This window comes from Castanea sativa, chromosome 7, assembly GCF_040712315.1.
Source record: "Castanea sativa cultivar Marrone di Chiusa Pesio chromosome 7, ASM4071231v1".
Lineage (NCBI taxonomy): Eukaryota > Viridiplantae > Streptophyta > Magnoliopsida > Fagales > Fagaceae > Castanea > Castanea sativa.
The window spans coordinates 45,843,974-45,861,259 of record NC_134019.1 but is presented as its reverse complement, the minus strand read 5'-3'; the positions used below and the strand labels follow the sequence as shown (position 1 = coordinate 45,861,259).

Genomic DNA, 17,286 nt, shown 5'->3' with positions numbered 1-17,286 from the left:
ATTGATTCCTACGATCGAGATCCTTCTTAAAAAAAAAAAAGTTTTAATTAATTAATTATATTCTATTTACATGGAAAGATTCTTTATTTATTTTAGTTATAACTTCTAACTACTTCTAACTTCCAACTACTAACATCTAAGACATAGATGTGGACTTGTTGAAGTGGGATACTGATATTTGACTATTTGTCTATGCCTCCACAGTATTATACGAATGATTCCAATTAAGGGCATCATCCAAAGCCAAAGTGGTTGTTTTGACTTTCGACTGAGATATAATATATGTCGTTTTCATCCATTTTTAATTAATTAATTAGCGATTAAGTTTAAGACCACTTCCCAAATCCAAAGGGGTTTTTTTGACTTGGATTAAGTCGTTTCCACCCATTTAAAATAATTAATTAGTATATAAGAGAAGATAATTTTGTTTTTGAGAAGGCATTAAAGTTAGTTTAAGTTTGGTTCTGAAGAATTTATTTTTATTGTTCATTTAACTTAAAAAATAGTTGTGATAAAAATACAGTTATAAATAAATAAATAAAGCTTTAAAAAGTTATACATAAGTAAATATAATTTGATAAGCATATCATATAGGATTTTTTTTGGGAGAAATATATCATACAGGAGTTAAATCATTTGTCAGGGGACAAATTCACCTCTGATGGCTAAAATAAAAATAAGTCCCAATTGTTTTCTTATAAATAAGAAAAATAGATAAAAGGTCGACGTTTCATATAAAAAAGATAAAGGAAAAAATCTAAAACTTAAGAATGATAAATTACTTTTTTAACCAGTCTTTGTTTTTTAATTTAAAATTATTTAACTAAAAGATAAGAGTATTTTAAAAAGTCTAAGAATTTCTGTGAGAGTATTTTAGTATGCAAAATATTAAAAATTAAACAGAAAATCTAGTTATTAATAGTATAAAAGTATATATAGATTAAACTAACACACCTAATATTACCTTTTAAAAATATGAACATCACTCATAACATTTACCGCTTTCTTTTTCAGAAAAAAAAGAAAAAGGAAAACATCATTCATAACATGTTATTATAAATAAAATTACAAATCAATAGATTTATGGATACAATATTTTTCATAACATATAATACAAATAAGTATGATTGGGACATAATAAATGCTATAATACTATCTACTATAAGTGACGTTTTTAATGAGTAAATCTAATTTTTTTTATCTAGAAAAAGTGCCACCGATCCAATCACAATAGATCATATCAATAAATAAATAAAAAAGTGTAAAAAATATTTTGTATCTAGCATTACTAGACTTACAATTGGTTAAAATATTGTGTTAGTTAAAAATAAATCTAAATATTATTATAATAAGGAAAATATAAAATTTTAAATATATATATATTTTTTATTATTAAGTATTTTGCTTTTACTATACCATACCATACGAAAAGAATATTGTGTAGAAAATAGAAAACCCAAAAAAAAAAAAAATGTAAATGAGGAAAAACCCAAAGGTGCTCTGTGCTCAGTGCTTATCATTGCGTTGAGACTAGAGAGAGAGAGAGAGAGAGAGAGAGAGAGAAAATGAATAGCAATAGCAATGAGACAGTGAAGCTGAGCTCCGAATTGGACTTGGATCAACCCAACCTCGAAGACTATCTCCCTTCCGGATCCTCTATCCAAGAGCCCCGCGGCAAGCTCCGACTGTACTTTTTCTGTTTCTTTTTCTCTCTCTCTTTGTTTGGTTGCTGAGAAAATAATGGGAATTTTGATGGGACTGTTGCAAGATTCTGAATTTGATTTGGTAAATTTATATATGTCTCTTTAATTATCTTTTGCAGGCGTGATTTGCTTGACATTTCTCCTACCTTAACTGAGGCTGCTGGTGCCATTATTGATGTAAGCTTTTGTTTTTTTGTTTCAATTAATGTTATTTATTTATGTTTCATATTAACATTTTTGTTATCAAAATGAAATTTTGATTTGTGGGTTTTTTTCTTCTTCATAATATGAAAAATGAATTGTGCTATATCTTTTTTCTTGTAATTTAAATTTTTTTTTTTTGGTTGCTGTTGAGGTATATATATATATATATATATATATAAAATTAATGTTAAGTATTTGTTTCATTAACGTTTGTTAAGCAAAATGAAAATCTAGAATGAATTACTAATTGTATTGGTATTTACTGTAATTTAAGAAATTTGTTGTTGTTGTTGTTGTTGTTGTTTTGGTTTTTTTTTTTTTTAATTTTTTTTTTAAATATTTGATTATTCTTTTTATTTATTTTATATATGTATAATGAATGAGCAGGACTCATTTACACGATGCTTCAAGTCGAATCCTCCGGAACCGTGGAATTGGAATGTGTATTTGTTTCCAATATGGTGTTGTGGGGTTGTAATTCGATATTTCATTCTATTCCCTGTGAGGTTAGCCCTTTACTGATGTAGCTTCTTCGCGTTATATTATGCACTGAAACAATAGTGCCCTTGGATATCTCACCCAATTTAGATTAAGCTTTGATAAGATATTGGGAATTCTATCGTTTTAAAAAATGGCTTGGATTTTGTGCTTTGGAATGTGTTTAATAAGTATTGGAATTTTGGGAAAGGCAGTGAATGGTGATGAATAATGTCCTAATGAGGATTTTGCCTCGTTAATGGGTTTGTGTGATTTTGCTTATCTGAGATTTGTCTTAATTGAATGTGCAGGGTTCTAATATTGACAATTGGATGGATAATATTCCTTTCATCTTATATTCCTGTACACTTCCTACTAAAAGGGCATGACAAGTTGAGAAAAAAGATGGAGGTGTGGAATGTTACATTTTAAAATTTTCATCTTATACTCTTTTGGATTCATCTTTTTGATAAATTATGTATTTTTTGTTTTATTTTGGTATCTATGTTTCTATCTATTGGTAACAGCCGGTGTTGCAAACTTTGAATACTTATAAGTGAGCACTTTGTTGTTTTGGTTATAAACTTCCCTCTTGTATGCTGTATGTATTTACCATTTTTTCTCCATAGTAATGTACCAATTCAAATATGTTCTGCAGTAGAGCCCTTTTGTACTAAAACATAATGCATTCTTATAAATAAAAGATCATTTAGGCCAAGGGTCTTGTAGTTCAATTGGCACTTCCTGATATTTCCAACAGTGACGTCCAGAGTTCAAATCCCCCTCCCCCAACTATTGAATTATCAACAAAAAATAGATTACAAGATCATTTAGGAATAGATAAAGCACCCACAGTAACATACTAATAGGAATGTAGGAGAATATGATAGAATCCATCGTCATGCAAAATCATTGGAAGGGACCCGTGGTGTTCTATGTTGTCATATTACATTAATGTCTTAAAGTTCTGGTCTTGCGTTAAATGTTAACATATTCCATGTTTACCTTATCTTCAGAGGTCTTTAGTGGAGTTAATTTGCAGTTTCTTTGTTGCATCATGGACTGGGGTTGTAAAATACCATGGGCCACGGCCTAGCATACGGCCTAAGCAGGTATACCTGATTATAATTTTTATTTTTCTGGATGTCACCCAATGTTTCATTAACAGCATGTTTACATAAGTCATGCTAATGAATGGTATTTTGCTTCCATCTATGGGTTGAACAGGTTTTTGTGGCCAATCACACCTCCATGATTGATTTCATCATCCTAGAACAGATGACTGCATTTGCTGTTATTATGCAGAAGCATCCTGGATGGGTTGGTAAGTGTTTACTCCCAAAATTTGTACTTAAATTGCTTTTTTACTGTAAATAAGGAATTACATTCTCAGTTATGACTTATGGTTACTGTCTTGTGTGTTACTCTCAAAAAATTTCCAAGTACCCTTGGAATATTGTTTATCCATAACTGGTGTACTAGGGTGGCACACCCTTTTTGCGCTATTTCAATATGCCTTTATTACTTATCAAAAAGAACTACAGCATGCAGTTGGAAGTGTCCATGTATTGTGATGGTAGATTTTGTCTTATTTCTTGCTTTTCAAACTGCAAATGCATATTTCTTGTGTCATTAAGATGAAATTTTATAGAATTTTTTGCTCCCAACTTGTCGTGTGTGTTATTGAGTTTCATGATTTGATTGTAATATGTAGATAGACAAGAAAAAAAAATTTGCATTTTAGTTTTTAAAATGTCTTCTCACACATGAATACTGTTGTTGTCACTACATCAATGACAAGAATATCCATATCTTTGGCTTTGTTTTTGTGTTTCATGTTAGAGGAACACACACTGCTGTACTGGTTTGAGTAGAAAAGTTGCATTCTTGAGTGATAGTCTCTGTGTGTTCTGAAACTCTTACGTTTGAGTTGCAGCCCATCTAGTTTTGGAGGTGGAAATAATTCACCAAATTTATACATTTATAATTGAAACAAATTTGGCTTTCATGATTTTATGTTTAGTGGACAATTTTGCACTGGACCATTTATATTTAGGGTATATAAATGAAAGCCAGAATTACTCTTAAAAAAATGGACATGAACGATTTATTTAATTTTGCTTTCTCTGTAGGACTCTTGCAAAGCACCATATTAGAGAGCGTAGGATGTATCTGGTTCAATCGTTCTGAGTCAAAGGATCGTGAAGTTGTAGCAAGGAAGTAAGTGATAATAACAATGTAAAAATATTCTGTTATCAGAACATCATCTATTTCATGATAACATAAACTTGTATCTTCAGGTTGAGAGATCACGTTCAAGGCGCTGAAAATAACCCTCTTCTCATATTTCCAGAGGGAACTTGTGTAAATAATCACTACACTGTTATGTTCAAGAAGGTAAATTTATATGATCTAATGTTGTAGAAATGCAATTAATGAAGTTCTGCTTTTCTAGTTGATAAGAATACAAACTCATATTTCTTTCCTATAATTTACCTCTCAACAATTCTTCTTTCAGCCAATAGCCTTGTAGCTCATTGGCCTTGCCTGGTCTCTTTATGAGGAGAACCAGGGATTGGAACCCCCATCCTTCACTTGTAACAATTGACTTATTGAAAAAAAAAAAAAAAAAAAATCTCCCGTTTCCTTTCCTCTGTTTCTCTCTCTAGTGGGAAAGCAATTTTCTTTTTCTTTTTTTCTTTGAGTTCTCAATACTTCAATTTTCTTTAACTCATTTTCTATATGAATAACGTGTAGGGTGCATTTGAACTTGGCTGCACTGTTTGCCCAGTTGCTATTAAGTACAACAAAATATTCGTTGATGCTTTTTGGAACAGCCGGAAGTAAGGAATTGCTTATAGCTCACTAATTTGATAATTTGATAAGCATGCACTGAAAGCATCCCCTGCATTTTAGATGGAGTGGCAAAGAACAGCAGATGTGTTTATCTTGGGACATGGCTTTGCCAAAAATCAAAACCATATGATATTTTGATAAATTGATAGTTACAATGGAGGACGGGGATTTGAACCTTGAAGGCCTCTGTTAGAAACATCTAGAGTTGCTAGTTGAGCTATAAGGCTCTTGTCAAAACCATAGGACATTCATGTTATTGTTTTGTGTTATAACTACCATATGGGAGAAAAATTCCTTGTTTATGCTAGGATCCGGGCGGATTGCATTGGGGTTCGCCTTTGTCTTTTGTCTTAGATTTTCACGTTTGTTGGCATGTTGTGGATGATACTGTAATCTTGGATTGTGTGCTCTGTTTGCAGGCAGTCCTTCACAATGCATCTGCTGCAGCTTATGACATCCTGGGCTGTTGTGTGTGATGTTTGGTACTTGGAGCCGCAAAATATAAAACCTGGAGAGACAGCCATAGAGTTTGCAGAGAGGTATGTTGTATCAAGTAATGGCATGGCACACATCTTATCTTCTTGTGAATATGATGAAGATGTATTTCCTTGGATTTAGAACTACCCCAAATTTTGGGATAGCTTTTCTTAAACGTAAGTGCTCTTATGCAGGGTAAGGGACATAATATCTGTTAGAGCAGGTCTCAAAAAGGTTCCTTGGGATGGATATCTAAAGTACTCTCGCCCTAGTCCGAAACATAGAGAACAGAAGTAAGTCCAATCTCTCTCTCCTGCATAAGTAAATAGAATTGGTAATATCAAATAAATCTACCCTGTATTTGTATGGCTTACTGGTCTGGTACTCTGGTTGCCTTAACCTTTCTGTTTGATCTTTCCCTCAATCTATTGCTATAGAATGGTATCTTATGTTATGCATTAGTTTCACACATAACAATAATCAAACTGGCTTATTTTTGAATGCTGAGTAATAATTGGTTCCATCACAACTATTGTTCAATGGTCATAGATTGCAAATAACTGGTTACATTATTGATATAGAACTGCATCAATATTATAGTTTGATGGTCACATATTGCAATCTACCAGATTAGTCTAATTTGTAAATTTTAGTTGTGTCAACATTAACCGTTTCAGAGTTTGAGTAATTGTGTATGTTATTCATTGTACTTTCTTTAATTTGATTCTGTGTAAGAACATGTCTTGTACACAAAAAATTTCTTGCTTAACATTAGATTTTGCACATTTTGCATTGCTGAACCACCTTCTAATATGAAGAAAACAGGAGATAATTACTGCTTCTTTTTCTTTTTGGACCAGAAGGTAATGGCATTTAAGAAGCTTATTTTTCTTAAATTTGCAGGCAACAAAGCTTTTCCGAATCCATGCTGCGACGCTTGGAGGAGAAGTAATACATGTATATATTTTGTTTAATTCTTTACTTTGCACCCTTTTTGAGATACAGAGTCACTATTTTTGTGTTGTTTTCGATAAACCTGCTGGATACCCATATATGAGGGATTTTAGAGTTTAGACTGACTGTGTGCAAAATGTGCGGGGATTATAGAGTTTAGACTGATTGTGCAAAACAATATTTAGTTTTTCAACTTTGCTAATAATGTTGTAATTGAGTTCTGGTAAGAAGCTTTAACAATTCTATTCTACCTGGCCTGGAAAAATTCTTATTTTGCACAATAGTTTTGTAATGGAATTGTAATTTTCTTCAGTCAAGTCTAACTTTGAATATGATCAAATGGATAATATTGGAACAAGGGGGATGATTAGTGTTGAGACCAGAGACACAAAGGAGTTTAATTCCTAAATGTTCATTGACTTCCAAAGTGATGTTCCAATGGCTTGACCAAGTTGAGTTTAATCTTTTTAATATTACTTTCTTCATCTTATTCATTGCACTCTATTATTTTTCTCTTTGGGCCGATGCTTGATCTTGGCCATAATGTGAATTGTGGGATTTTATTCCCCTTCTTGTGGGGCTCTTCATGAATTACTACAGCCCAGCTCAAGAATTTGGCTTGAATTGGATTTGGATATATAATTCAATAGGCCGAGTCTAATTAGTATCTGGGACTTCATTGGTGTACTCATGTCCTCCATTTTAATTTTCCTCAAGTTACATAGGAAGGATAGTCTTTTTTCCTGTCAGCAAACTAGTGAAGATTTTACAAGAAAATAGATGGTTATTTATACTTATTTTCTCTTGTAATATATGTGCCCTTTTTCTTTTTTCCTATCCTTTTTTTGTGCTTGCTGAGCTACATGCAAGCAGTTCAAATATTGGAATTAGGGGACTAGGAAAGAAGGTTTAAAAAAAAATATATAAACTTTCTAGTTATTTATTAATAATTGACAAAATACGATTTTTTTGTTAATGAGAAAAATACAATTTACCTAAAGATTTCAACTGTCTAAAGTTCCTGGTGGGTTACCTGTCTCAAAAGTAAAATTCAGATGATGATGTCGTTGTTATTGTTGTGGTTGCTCCACCGGTTGTTGTTGCATCTGATAGACCCTAAAACAACAAATGAATTATTAATTTTCTTTGAACTTAGAAAATAAGTTTTAGTATTTTCAAGCAATTGAATGACAGCAATTAGCCATTGCTCACTTGGAACTTTGTATTGTATAACGACAGTTTCAACTCAGAACAGCTCCTCCTGATATGAAAAGTCGAGGAGGGACCTTCTACATACTTGGCACTGTTGAAAAACAATATGTATATTGTTGGTGGCCAAACGTATGTCTCTGCTATTGTCCTTTGATAAAGTGGTAATCCAATTGAGGGTCCAGGCTTGCCTAATCGGAACACTATGGACGTAATCTAAAGGTTGTTATCTTTTTGAGACTTGAACTCCCGCTTTTACCTCTCACACTCCACAAATACTTATACTTGGTGAGTGATCATCGCATCAAAGGTGTGCGGTGGTGGATATTAGAATTAATTGAGTGTGATTGTGCACATTTATTAGTCTTGATGACTTTTTTGAGAATTATGCACAAGAAGATGATAACCTTTGGATTACGTCCATAGTGTCTTGGTTAGGCAAGTTTCCCTCAATTGGCCTACCACTTTACCTGAGGACAAGGATGAATGCACTATCTACATCCTTGATTTAGATGAGAGACAGTGGGCTGTAGAACATCTCAACACCAAATTAATTTTTGGGGAGCATAAATCTTTCCTTGCAACTTGTCCTGGTTTTTTCCACTTATATGACCAGAAATTCTTCCTTTTGGTGCAATCCTTCAACTCATCTGATTATTATATTTAGGGTTGTGTTAACAGGCACCGTAAGGTGTCCGTTAACAAAATATTTTGTTGCAGCTTTTCAGCTTTTGACAATTTTTTATCTCTTTTGGTAATTTTTTTGATAACTTTATTTCTTTTTTTTAAGTGAGACCCAAAAAGGAAAATGTTAATCAGCATTGAACGGTGCTTGTTAACATATCCCTTTATATTTACTATCTCATACTTGAGCTTCCCGACAAGGCTATGGATTTTGGTATATCGGTTCTTTCTAATATTCGATGGGTTCCTGGTCAGACTTCTTGGACTGCATGATTGTGTAGGTTTTGTGCTCTCTCCATATCCCTTTCATCAGTGTAGACAATTTACCAGCAAAGGGTGATAATATTTTCTTGATGTAGCTGCGGAGGTTTTAATAATAAACTTGTAATGGATTATGAATGTGTACTCATACAAAAGAACTTCTAATGGATTATGCACGTGACAGATAAATTTGTCTTTTTTACTTATTCTATCTATATTTTTCTTTTGGTCTTGCATTTTTTGGGGGTTATAAAGTGGATGATTAGGATTGATGGATGAATTGAGCATCTCTTGGTCCTCCCCTAAGAAAAGCATTAGGGTTATGATATTATAGGACTACATAATTTTCATAAGAATGGGGGTACCGCACATAGTCTAGATGAGTACAAGGCGTGGAGATCAATTTATAAGAAACAAAACCAGGAGCAAAGAAGATTTTTTCTTTTTTTGAGAGAGTTTCAACCTATGACGTCCGCTCTTAATGATAGTTTTTTATCATTAGACCAAGACATCAATCAGTTTTTAAATCCTAGATCTCTTATACAACCATCAAAGACTTTACCAGTTGAACTAATTAGAACTCACAAGTTATTTTATTTTAAGGATTACTGAGATCTAGTGTAGGTCTAATATGAACCAGCCAAAAGATGTCATCTTTCGAACAAATTGATCCTTACAAAAGGTCAGAGAAGAAATTTATTAAAACGTTATTTTAGATGGCATTTTCTTGCATTTGATTAATGTATATATTTTTGTTAACAGGGATGGAAGTAGCGTTCTTGTTAATGCAAGGGTTGGAATTTCCAACATATTATTGGAGTATATATATTTTTATATTTATGTGGTAAAGTGTATGTCTATGGACCTTTTGTTATAAAAAAAGAAAAGAAATTATTATTAGTACATTAAAAGGACAACATTTGGCAACAAACTTAGTTGTAAACTAAAGTTACAATTTCACTTAATATTTTTTTATTGGATATGAATTTTGATAAATTCATCATTGAATTACATTTTTTTTTCTTATATTTTTCATGCTTATAAAATTTCAAAAATATGAAAGATCAATAGATATGTAATCAATTAAATGTTTAAATTTCAAGTTTTTGTAGTCTAAAATTATACATAAAAAATAAGTTTAAGGATTAAATAATAAATAACCTCTCTGATTGACATAGAATTTGACATGTGTTTTAAAAACATAAAGAACATGCAATTCAGTTATAAAATTTTTAAAATATGTAGTCATGTTAATTTGTTTAATGAGAGTTGTACACTTATGCTATAACTAAATTTGTAACCAAATTTTATCTCATAAAAAAAATGATGTAATTGGTAAGTTACAGTAAGAATCTTATGAACTTACAAACTCATTGTCATGAAAAATATAATTATAAGCTATACCAAACGTAATACTATATATATATATATATATATATATATATATATATATATATATGAAGGAAAATGTTAATAGGCACCGGACGATGCATATTAATGTTTCATTTTATGGGTCTTACTTGAAAAAAGTGAAATAAATTTGTTTAAAAAATTACTAAAAAAATAAAAAACTGTCAAATGCTGCAAAAAGCTGCCATAAAGTTGCAAAAAAAATTGTTGTTAATGGACACCTTCCGGTGCCCGTTAACACAAAAGACCAAGACTTGGAAACTCCAACTAACTAAATTATATTAAAACTCCCATGGATTGGAGGAAAGTTTCTAGAACCAATTTAATCACAATTCCATAGATTAGCCAATTGTACTTTTAGTCATGGGGGACAATTAAGTGTTGATACCTGAGTCACAAAGGAGTTTAATTGCTAGGTGTTCTTTGACATCCAAAACAATGTTGCAATGGCTTGACCAAGTTTAGTTTAATCTTTTATTTTTCTCTCTGGACCGATGCTCGAGCTTGTCCATAGTAGTCCTGACTTTATAGGAAAATTCCCTTCCTTGTTCAGCTCTTCATGAATTACTACAAGCTAAGTCCAGCTCAAGAATTTGAATTGAATTTGGGTTCTAATTCCATGGTCCAAGTCTTATAAGCAACTCTGCCTCTAAGGGCGTGAAACTATTTTTGAATAAATTGTCATTTATTAAGGGGCTGCCTTAACTCACACTTTTTCACTTTTTTGGCAAAGCATCTCTGAACCTATAAATTTATAACTGTACAGAGAATCCTCTCTCAGGAGAAAAAAAAAAAGATCTGTGTTCACAGTTCACACTTGAACCTTCATTAATATTGCAAGTTTGAATTGAAATCCAATTAAATCGCCATTGAAATCCGCCAATCACCATAGCTTTTTTCTTCATGCAAACTACTGCCAGCTTGTGTCACCATCTACGGAGCTCTCAGCTCTGTTATGTACATACTGCAGAATTGATTCCTCTCTCTCTCTCTCACAAACCAATAATACAAACCGGACTTGAAAACCCTTCAAAACTATTTAACCATTGGTATTTGAAATCCACACTCACTAGTCCCTTCTATAAATCTCCTCACCCCCTCATACACACAGCACAAAAACAACCATAGCAAGAGATCAACTCTTGACTAAAGCCACCTTTAGTTTAATGCTGACAGGTTATACAACAAGTGTTAGACTGTTAACTTAAAACCATATGGTGGCATAAGTGAATGAAAAATTTTCTTTTCCTTTTCTTCCATCTAGATCAAGATTGGCAGGCCACAGACTATAAATTAGCTAGTGTGTATCAAAATGATAATGAAGCTTTTGAAATCAGGCACAATGAGGTCCGTAAATAGGGACAGAGCCAGAATTATGAGTTAAGGGGGCAACTTTGACCTCTAACTCAGCAGATTCTTAGCCATTGAGGTTTTTTTTTTTTTTTTTGGGGGGGGGGGGGGTGTGTTTTTGTTGTGTGCATTTACTGGGTAAAAACAAAATTATTATGTTTAAAACATTTTAAAGGACCAATTGTTTGTTTGAGTAAAATTGGTTAATTAGACTTAATTTTTTTTATCTTTGCTATTAGTTATTTTTGTTGTTGCATAAATGTTTTTGGGCTAGTATATGTTGTTTTAGAATTTAGATCTATAAATTTCTTAATGACATTTAAAATGAAGAAAATTCTAGAGGTATACTATTGATATAATGAGTGATTATTAATAAGTAAAAAAGTGACGTAAGTGATAGACCCATATATACATACATACATACATACATATATATATATATATATATAGACACATATCTTCTTCTTCTTCTTCTTCTTCTTCTTTTTTTTTTATTTATTTATTTTTTTTAATTTTAGGGAGGGCCATTGCCCCCCCATGGTCAATACATGCCTCCATCCTTGTCCGTAAAACAAGAGCTCATAACTTCAGTATGTTGTTGTGCATGTATTACTTTACCTTGTTGTGGACGACTAAATTTCTTTGTTCAAAATAAGTTAAACAAGTAAATAGTTTCACAAATGCGAATTTGTATTGATAAATGTGTGGTACAATTCTCTGTGATTATAGAAGAGTGATCCTCTGATTCGATTTCCTTGAAAGATTTGTTGATTGGAATTGTGGTAATTTGATTTTGATTTGAACATCAAATGTACTTCAATTTGGCTGAAGAATGGATCGAAGATCCTTGAAACGGAATTACAATGAATCTCTGGCTATAAGCTTGTTAGAAATTCTTTGTTCTTTGTGTTCTTCGCGTTCTTGATACGTTCTTCGCGTTCTTGATACGTTCTTCGTGTTCTTGGCATTCTTTGTCTTTGAAGGTTTGTGGTGAAAGTTCTTCGGTGCTTTAGAGGCTTGATTCCGTAGAGTTTCGTTGATTTATGGTGTGTTGAGGTTTTTGGAGGCTTTTGAGCTTGATTCCAGTGAACTTTGAGATTTAGGAATATGATTTGGATGATTCCTCTTCAATTGTTCTTCGTATTTGAAGGTTTGTGGTGGAAGTTCTTCGGGGCTTTGGAGGCTTGAATCCGTAGAGTTTCACCAATTTGTGGTTTGTTGAGGTTTCTAGAGGCTTTTGAGCTTGATTTCAGTGAACTTTTAGATCTAGACAAGTAGTTTGGATGATTCTGCTTCGAATGTTCTTTGTATTCGAGGTTGAAGTTCTTGAAGTTCTTGGAGGCTTCAGGGCTTGATTCCGGCAGAGCTTCTGTACTTCTGAACTTAAGATGTCTTGGTCTCTCTGGCCTCTTTAAATATCTTAGGAAGGCTTCTATTTATAGGAGTTTGGGGGTGGGTGAGCGACATATGGCGGAGTCTGATTGGTGACACATGTCACAGCTTGATTGGTATGCTTATGTCATCGCTTACACGTGCTGAATTGTTTGTGTCATCACTTACATGTGTAGGGCTGCTTGTGTCATCGCTTACGCATGCTGATGCGTTTCATGCCTCTATTTCACTGACACTTGGCAATTTTATTGGTTTCTGAATAGTGATAGCAAAACCTAGCAATGGTACGTGGCGCTTTGTAATTGGTTGTATTTTGTAGATTTGGTAGTATAATGTGTCAGCTTGTGATAGGTCGAAAATTTTCCCTCTCTACACTTGTATTTGGTTTCACTGTTTATGCACTTACATTTTCTTTTGGCATACATATATTCTTCCATGTACATCATTATATATCCATGTATGTATTTTTCTGCAAGGAGATTCAATGAAGTTTTGTACGTTGTCATTGATTTTGTTTTGCAAGAAAAATATGAAATTTAGTCCTGAACTTGCTTCTGCTTAGTTCCTTCTCTTCTCCTCCTTCGTTTTTTTTTTTTTTTTTTTTTTTTTTTTTTCTGTCAGTCCTGAACTTTTAGTTAAATGATAACTAGGGTCAATAACATGTTTCCTTTTCTTTCTTCATGAGGTGAAGTCCCATCTTTTTGGCTTGTCTTTATGAGGTGAAGGCTAACCCAGCTGGCTGCAAGCACCACGCAAAACACTTTTAAGGAGAGGGTTTTTGGTACATTCCTAACCTTTCATAACTCTATCTCTGTGTACTAATTTATGGTTTGGTTAACATTCTTAAAAGAAAAAAATCCTTAGACATTCTCATGTTGTTGGTTTTGTTCAAGGATGGATCCAAGTGGGAGCCAAAGGGGGAGATTGGTTTTGTATTAAAACTCCTACAGATGAGAGAGAGAGTAGAGTTCGTAGTTGTAGAGATTAGTTTTTTCTTTGTTGACTGGTATGGGCATAATAGGGAGAAGTGGAGTTGGGCAATAGACAAGAGGAAAAAAAGAAAAGAAAATGGTAAAGTTAAAGAAAAGTTTTTAGTGTCGGTAGTGGGATTCATAGGGTTAGTGGGTCAGTGTTAGAAAAATGGAGACAACACAAAGACATAAATAAAGGTAGACCAAAGACAAAAAGAAAAAAAAATCATATAATATAGAAAATTATCACACAAATTTTAAAAAATAATGGTGATTTCTATATGATTCTTATTTTATTTGTTGATCATGAAAAAATCAACTACAATCCTTGATTTTTTCAAAAGAAAAGGTTCAACTTCGAATTCTTTCAAAGTCAAGGTGGAATTGCCAAAACCTAATGTTGCTATTCCAATTCTAGAAAATGTGGATGTTCCAATTCTAGAAAATATGAATTTCCCAATTCTGGAAAATATCGATGTTCCAATCTCTCAAACACAATTTCAAATAATTGACCTTGATTCTTTGGATTATGATCCCGGAACACGCAAACAAATATGGGAATATCACGTTAATCAACGTAATGAAATTCGACGGGCTTACATTATAAAAGGTCTGCACCAACCTCCTCTAAAGACATTCTAAAAAAGTGGAAAGCACAATCGTAGCTTTCAAGCTTCTTGGTTTGGATATAATTCAACATGGTTGGAATATTCTCCTACGACAGATGCAGCTTATTGTCTACCCTGCTTTGTCTTTCATAATTCAAATGGGGTTGTGGGACAAAATACATTCACTATATGGATGCGTATTTGAATTTTTTTTTTTCGCTTATCTCTAGCCCCCTAACTTAAAATCTTGGGTACGTCCCTGGTTTTGTTATAACTTTTTTTTATTTTTTTCATTTTCTAGAGAGATTATTTAAATTAGAAATATAGAAATGAGTCTATTTTCAAATATTTCAATCATAATAAAGTCCCAAACGTACCGTATGTTGAAATTTCTCAAATTCCCTCAATCCAGTTACGAATGATATTTTTTATAATATTTTTGGTGAGCTAATTTTTGTGATGTTTTCAACAAAAAAGAAGAAGAAGAAGCTCTTTATTAGCACCTTAATGAATATCCTAAACAAAACATGCCTAAGGGTGAGCATGTTACTTGTGTTTTTCAAAATATTTGTTGACTTGGAACTAGGGGTGGCAAAGGAAGCCAAACCCATTTGCTCATTCAAATCCATCCATTCTAATTGAACCCAAACCCACCCAATTATTAGTTGGGTTAAAGGGGCATCGACCCAATTAGACCCAGTGATTAGATTATTTGAAAATAAAAACTGAGACAAGTTGGTGAGATATGAGTGTGAATTTGATGACGCCCAAATAGGAAGTCTCTGAGTACGGGAAGTTTGTGAGCCTTAAAGCAAATTCTAAGCTATAATAAGCACTTCAGAAAGACATGTGACAGATTCAATTATTCATCTTTGCAAATTGCAAGTCAAGCACAAATGTCTATACGGACTTATGGTACGTACGGCTTGCTTGTGTGTCCATTAAAATTTAATGCCTTTTAATGCCAAAATCACTAGATCAGGGGTATTTTGGTCATTTTATGGGTTCAATGGTATTTTGGTTATTTTTTGAGTTTAAGGGTATTTTGGTCATTTTGTGGCTTTCGGGAGTATTTTGGTTATTTTTTAGGTTTCAGGAGTATTTTGGTTATTTTTTGGGTTTTTGAGGGTATTTTGGTAATTTTTAAGTTTTTTAGAGTACTTTGGTCATTTTCACTTTAGAGGCACTTTGGTAATTTTGATAATTTGGTAATTGGGTGGGTTGAGGTTTACTGATAATAATTGGGTTGGGTTGGGTTTGGGTTAGAAGTAATTAGCTAAATGGGTTTTAATGGGTGAATGAGTTTTATATACCTGACCCAATTATGCCCACTCCAAACCCGCCCATTTGACACCCCTACTTGGAACTTGGAAGAAAGGAAAATTCTTAGGTAGTCTTGGAGTATAGTGAAATGGTGCTGCCTCCTCTCACATTTATGGTGGACCCCACTATGAATTTAATAAGCAGACCTCACCATGAATGTGAGAGGAGAGAACACCATTCTCTGTGCTCCGGGAGTACCTAAGAATTACTCTGGAAGAAATGAATATGCACTATGTTTCAACGCTGTTGGGATTCAGTACTTGTATTAAGGGTGTCAAATAGGTGGGTTTGGAGTGGGTATAATTGGATTAGGTATATAAAACTAATTTACCCATTTATTGCCCATTTGACTAATTACTTCTAATTCAAACTCAATCCAACCATAGTTATTATGGGTAAACTCTAACTCACCCAATTACTCAACAATCAAAATTACCAAAATGCCACTAAAGCTTGAAATGACCAAAGTACTAATAAAATTCTTTAAATTTATTAAAATACCCTTTAAACCTAAAAAAGACCAAATATGCTCAAAAAAACCATTGAAATTTACCAAAATACCCTCAAAACCTAAAAAATGATTAAAATTCCTCCGAAACTAAAAAAATGATCAAAATACCTTTGAAACTTAAAAAATGACTAAAATATCCCCTGAACTTAAGATAATGATCAAAATACCTCCGAAATGTAAAAATAGACCAAAATATTTGCAAATCCTAAAAATTGATCGAAATATTCTTAAAATTTAAAAATGACCAAAATACTCTTGAAATCAAAAAAGTAATCAAAATACTCTTGAAACCTAAAAATTATTAAAATACCTCTAAAACCTAAAACATGACTAAAGTACCCTTAAAACTTAAAAAATAACCAAAATACTCCCAAAATCTAAAAATAACTGAAATATCCCCTAAACCTAAAAATTGACCAAAATACTCTTAAAACCTATAAAATGACTAAAATACTCCTGAAACTAAAAAAAATGACCAAAATGCCCTTGAAGTTTAAAAATTACCAAAATATTTTGGTCAATTTCTAAGTTTCGGGGGGTATTTTGGTAATTTTTAGGTTTAGGGAGTATTTTGGTCATTTTTTTAAGGATTTAAGAGTATTTTGGTCTTTTTTTGGTTTAGGGGTATTTTGGTCAATTTTTAGGTTTCAGGGGGTATTTTGGTTATTTTATAGGTTTAAGGGTATTTTGGTTATTTTTTTTGTTTTGAAAATATTTTGATCATTTTTTAGGTTTCAAGAGTATTGTGGTATTTTTTAGGTTTAGGGGTTTTTTTTTTTTTTAAGGTGTTAGGGGTATTTTGGTAATTTTTTAGGTTTAGGGGGTATTTTGGTTATTTTTAGTGGTTTTTGGGTATTTTAGAGTTGGGTGATTAGTAGAAACAATACTTGGGTTTA

The 17,286-nt window shown here is 32.6% G+C and overlaps 1 protein-coding gene across 1 annotated transcript; it reads left to right on the top strand.

Annotated features, from left to right (window-relative positions):
- Positions 1 to 1,441: 1,441 nt before the first annotated feature.
- On the top strand, positions 1,442 to 6,949 carry LOC142644771 (glycerol-3-phosphate acyltransferase 9). The gene is made up of 12 exons (XM_075819343.1): positions 1,442 to 1,687; positions 1,823 to 1,880; positions 2,295 to 2,413; positions 2,696 to 2,795; positions 3,401 to 3,496; positions 3,612 to 3,708; positions 4,517 to 4,604; positions 4,685 to 4,781; positions 5,142 to 5,227; positions 5,660 to 5,779; positions 5,912 to 6,010; positions 6,621 to 6,949. The coding sequence occupies exons 1-12, from the start codon at positions 1,566 to 1,568 to the stop codon at positions 6,667 to 6,669; spliced, it is 1,131 nt and encodes a 376-aa protein (XP_075675458.1). The 5' UTR covers positions 1,442 to 1,565; the 3' UTR covers positions 6,670 to 6,949.
- Positions 6,950 to 17,286: the final 10,337 nt, after the last annotated feature.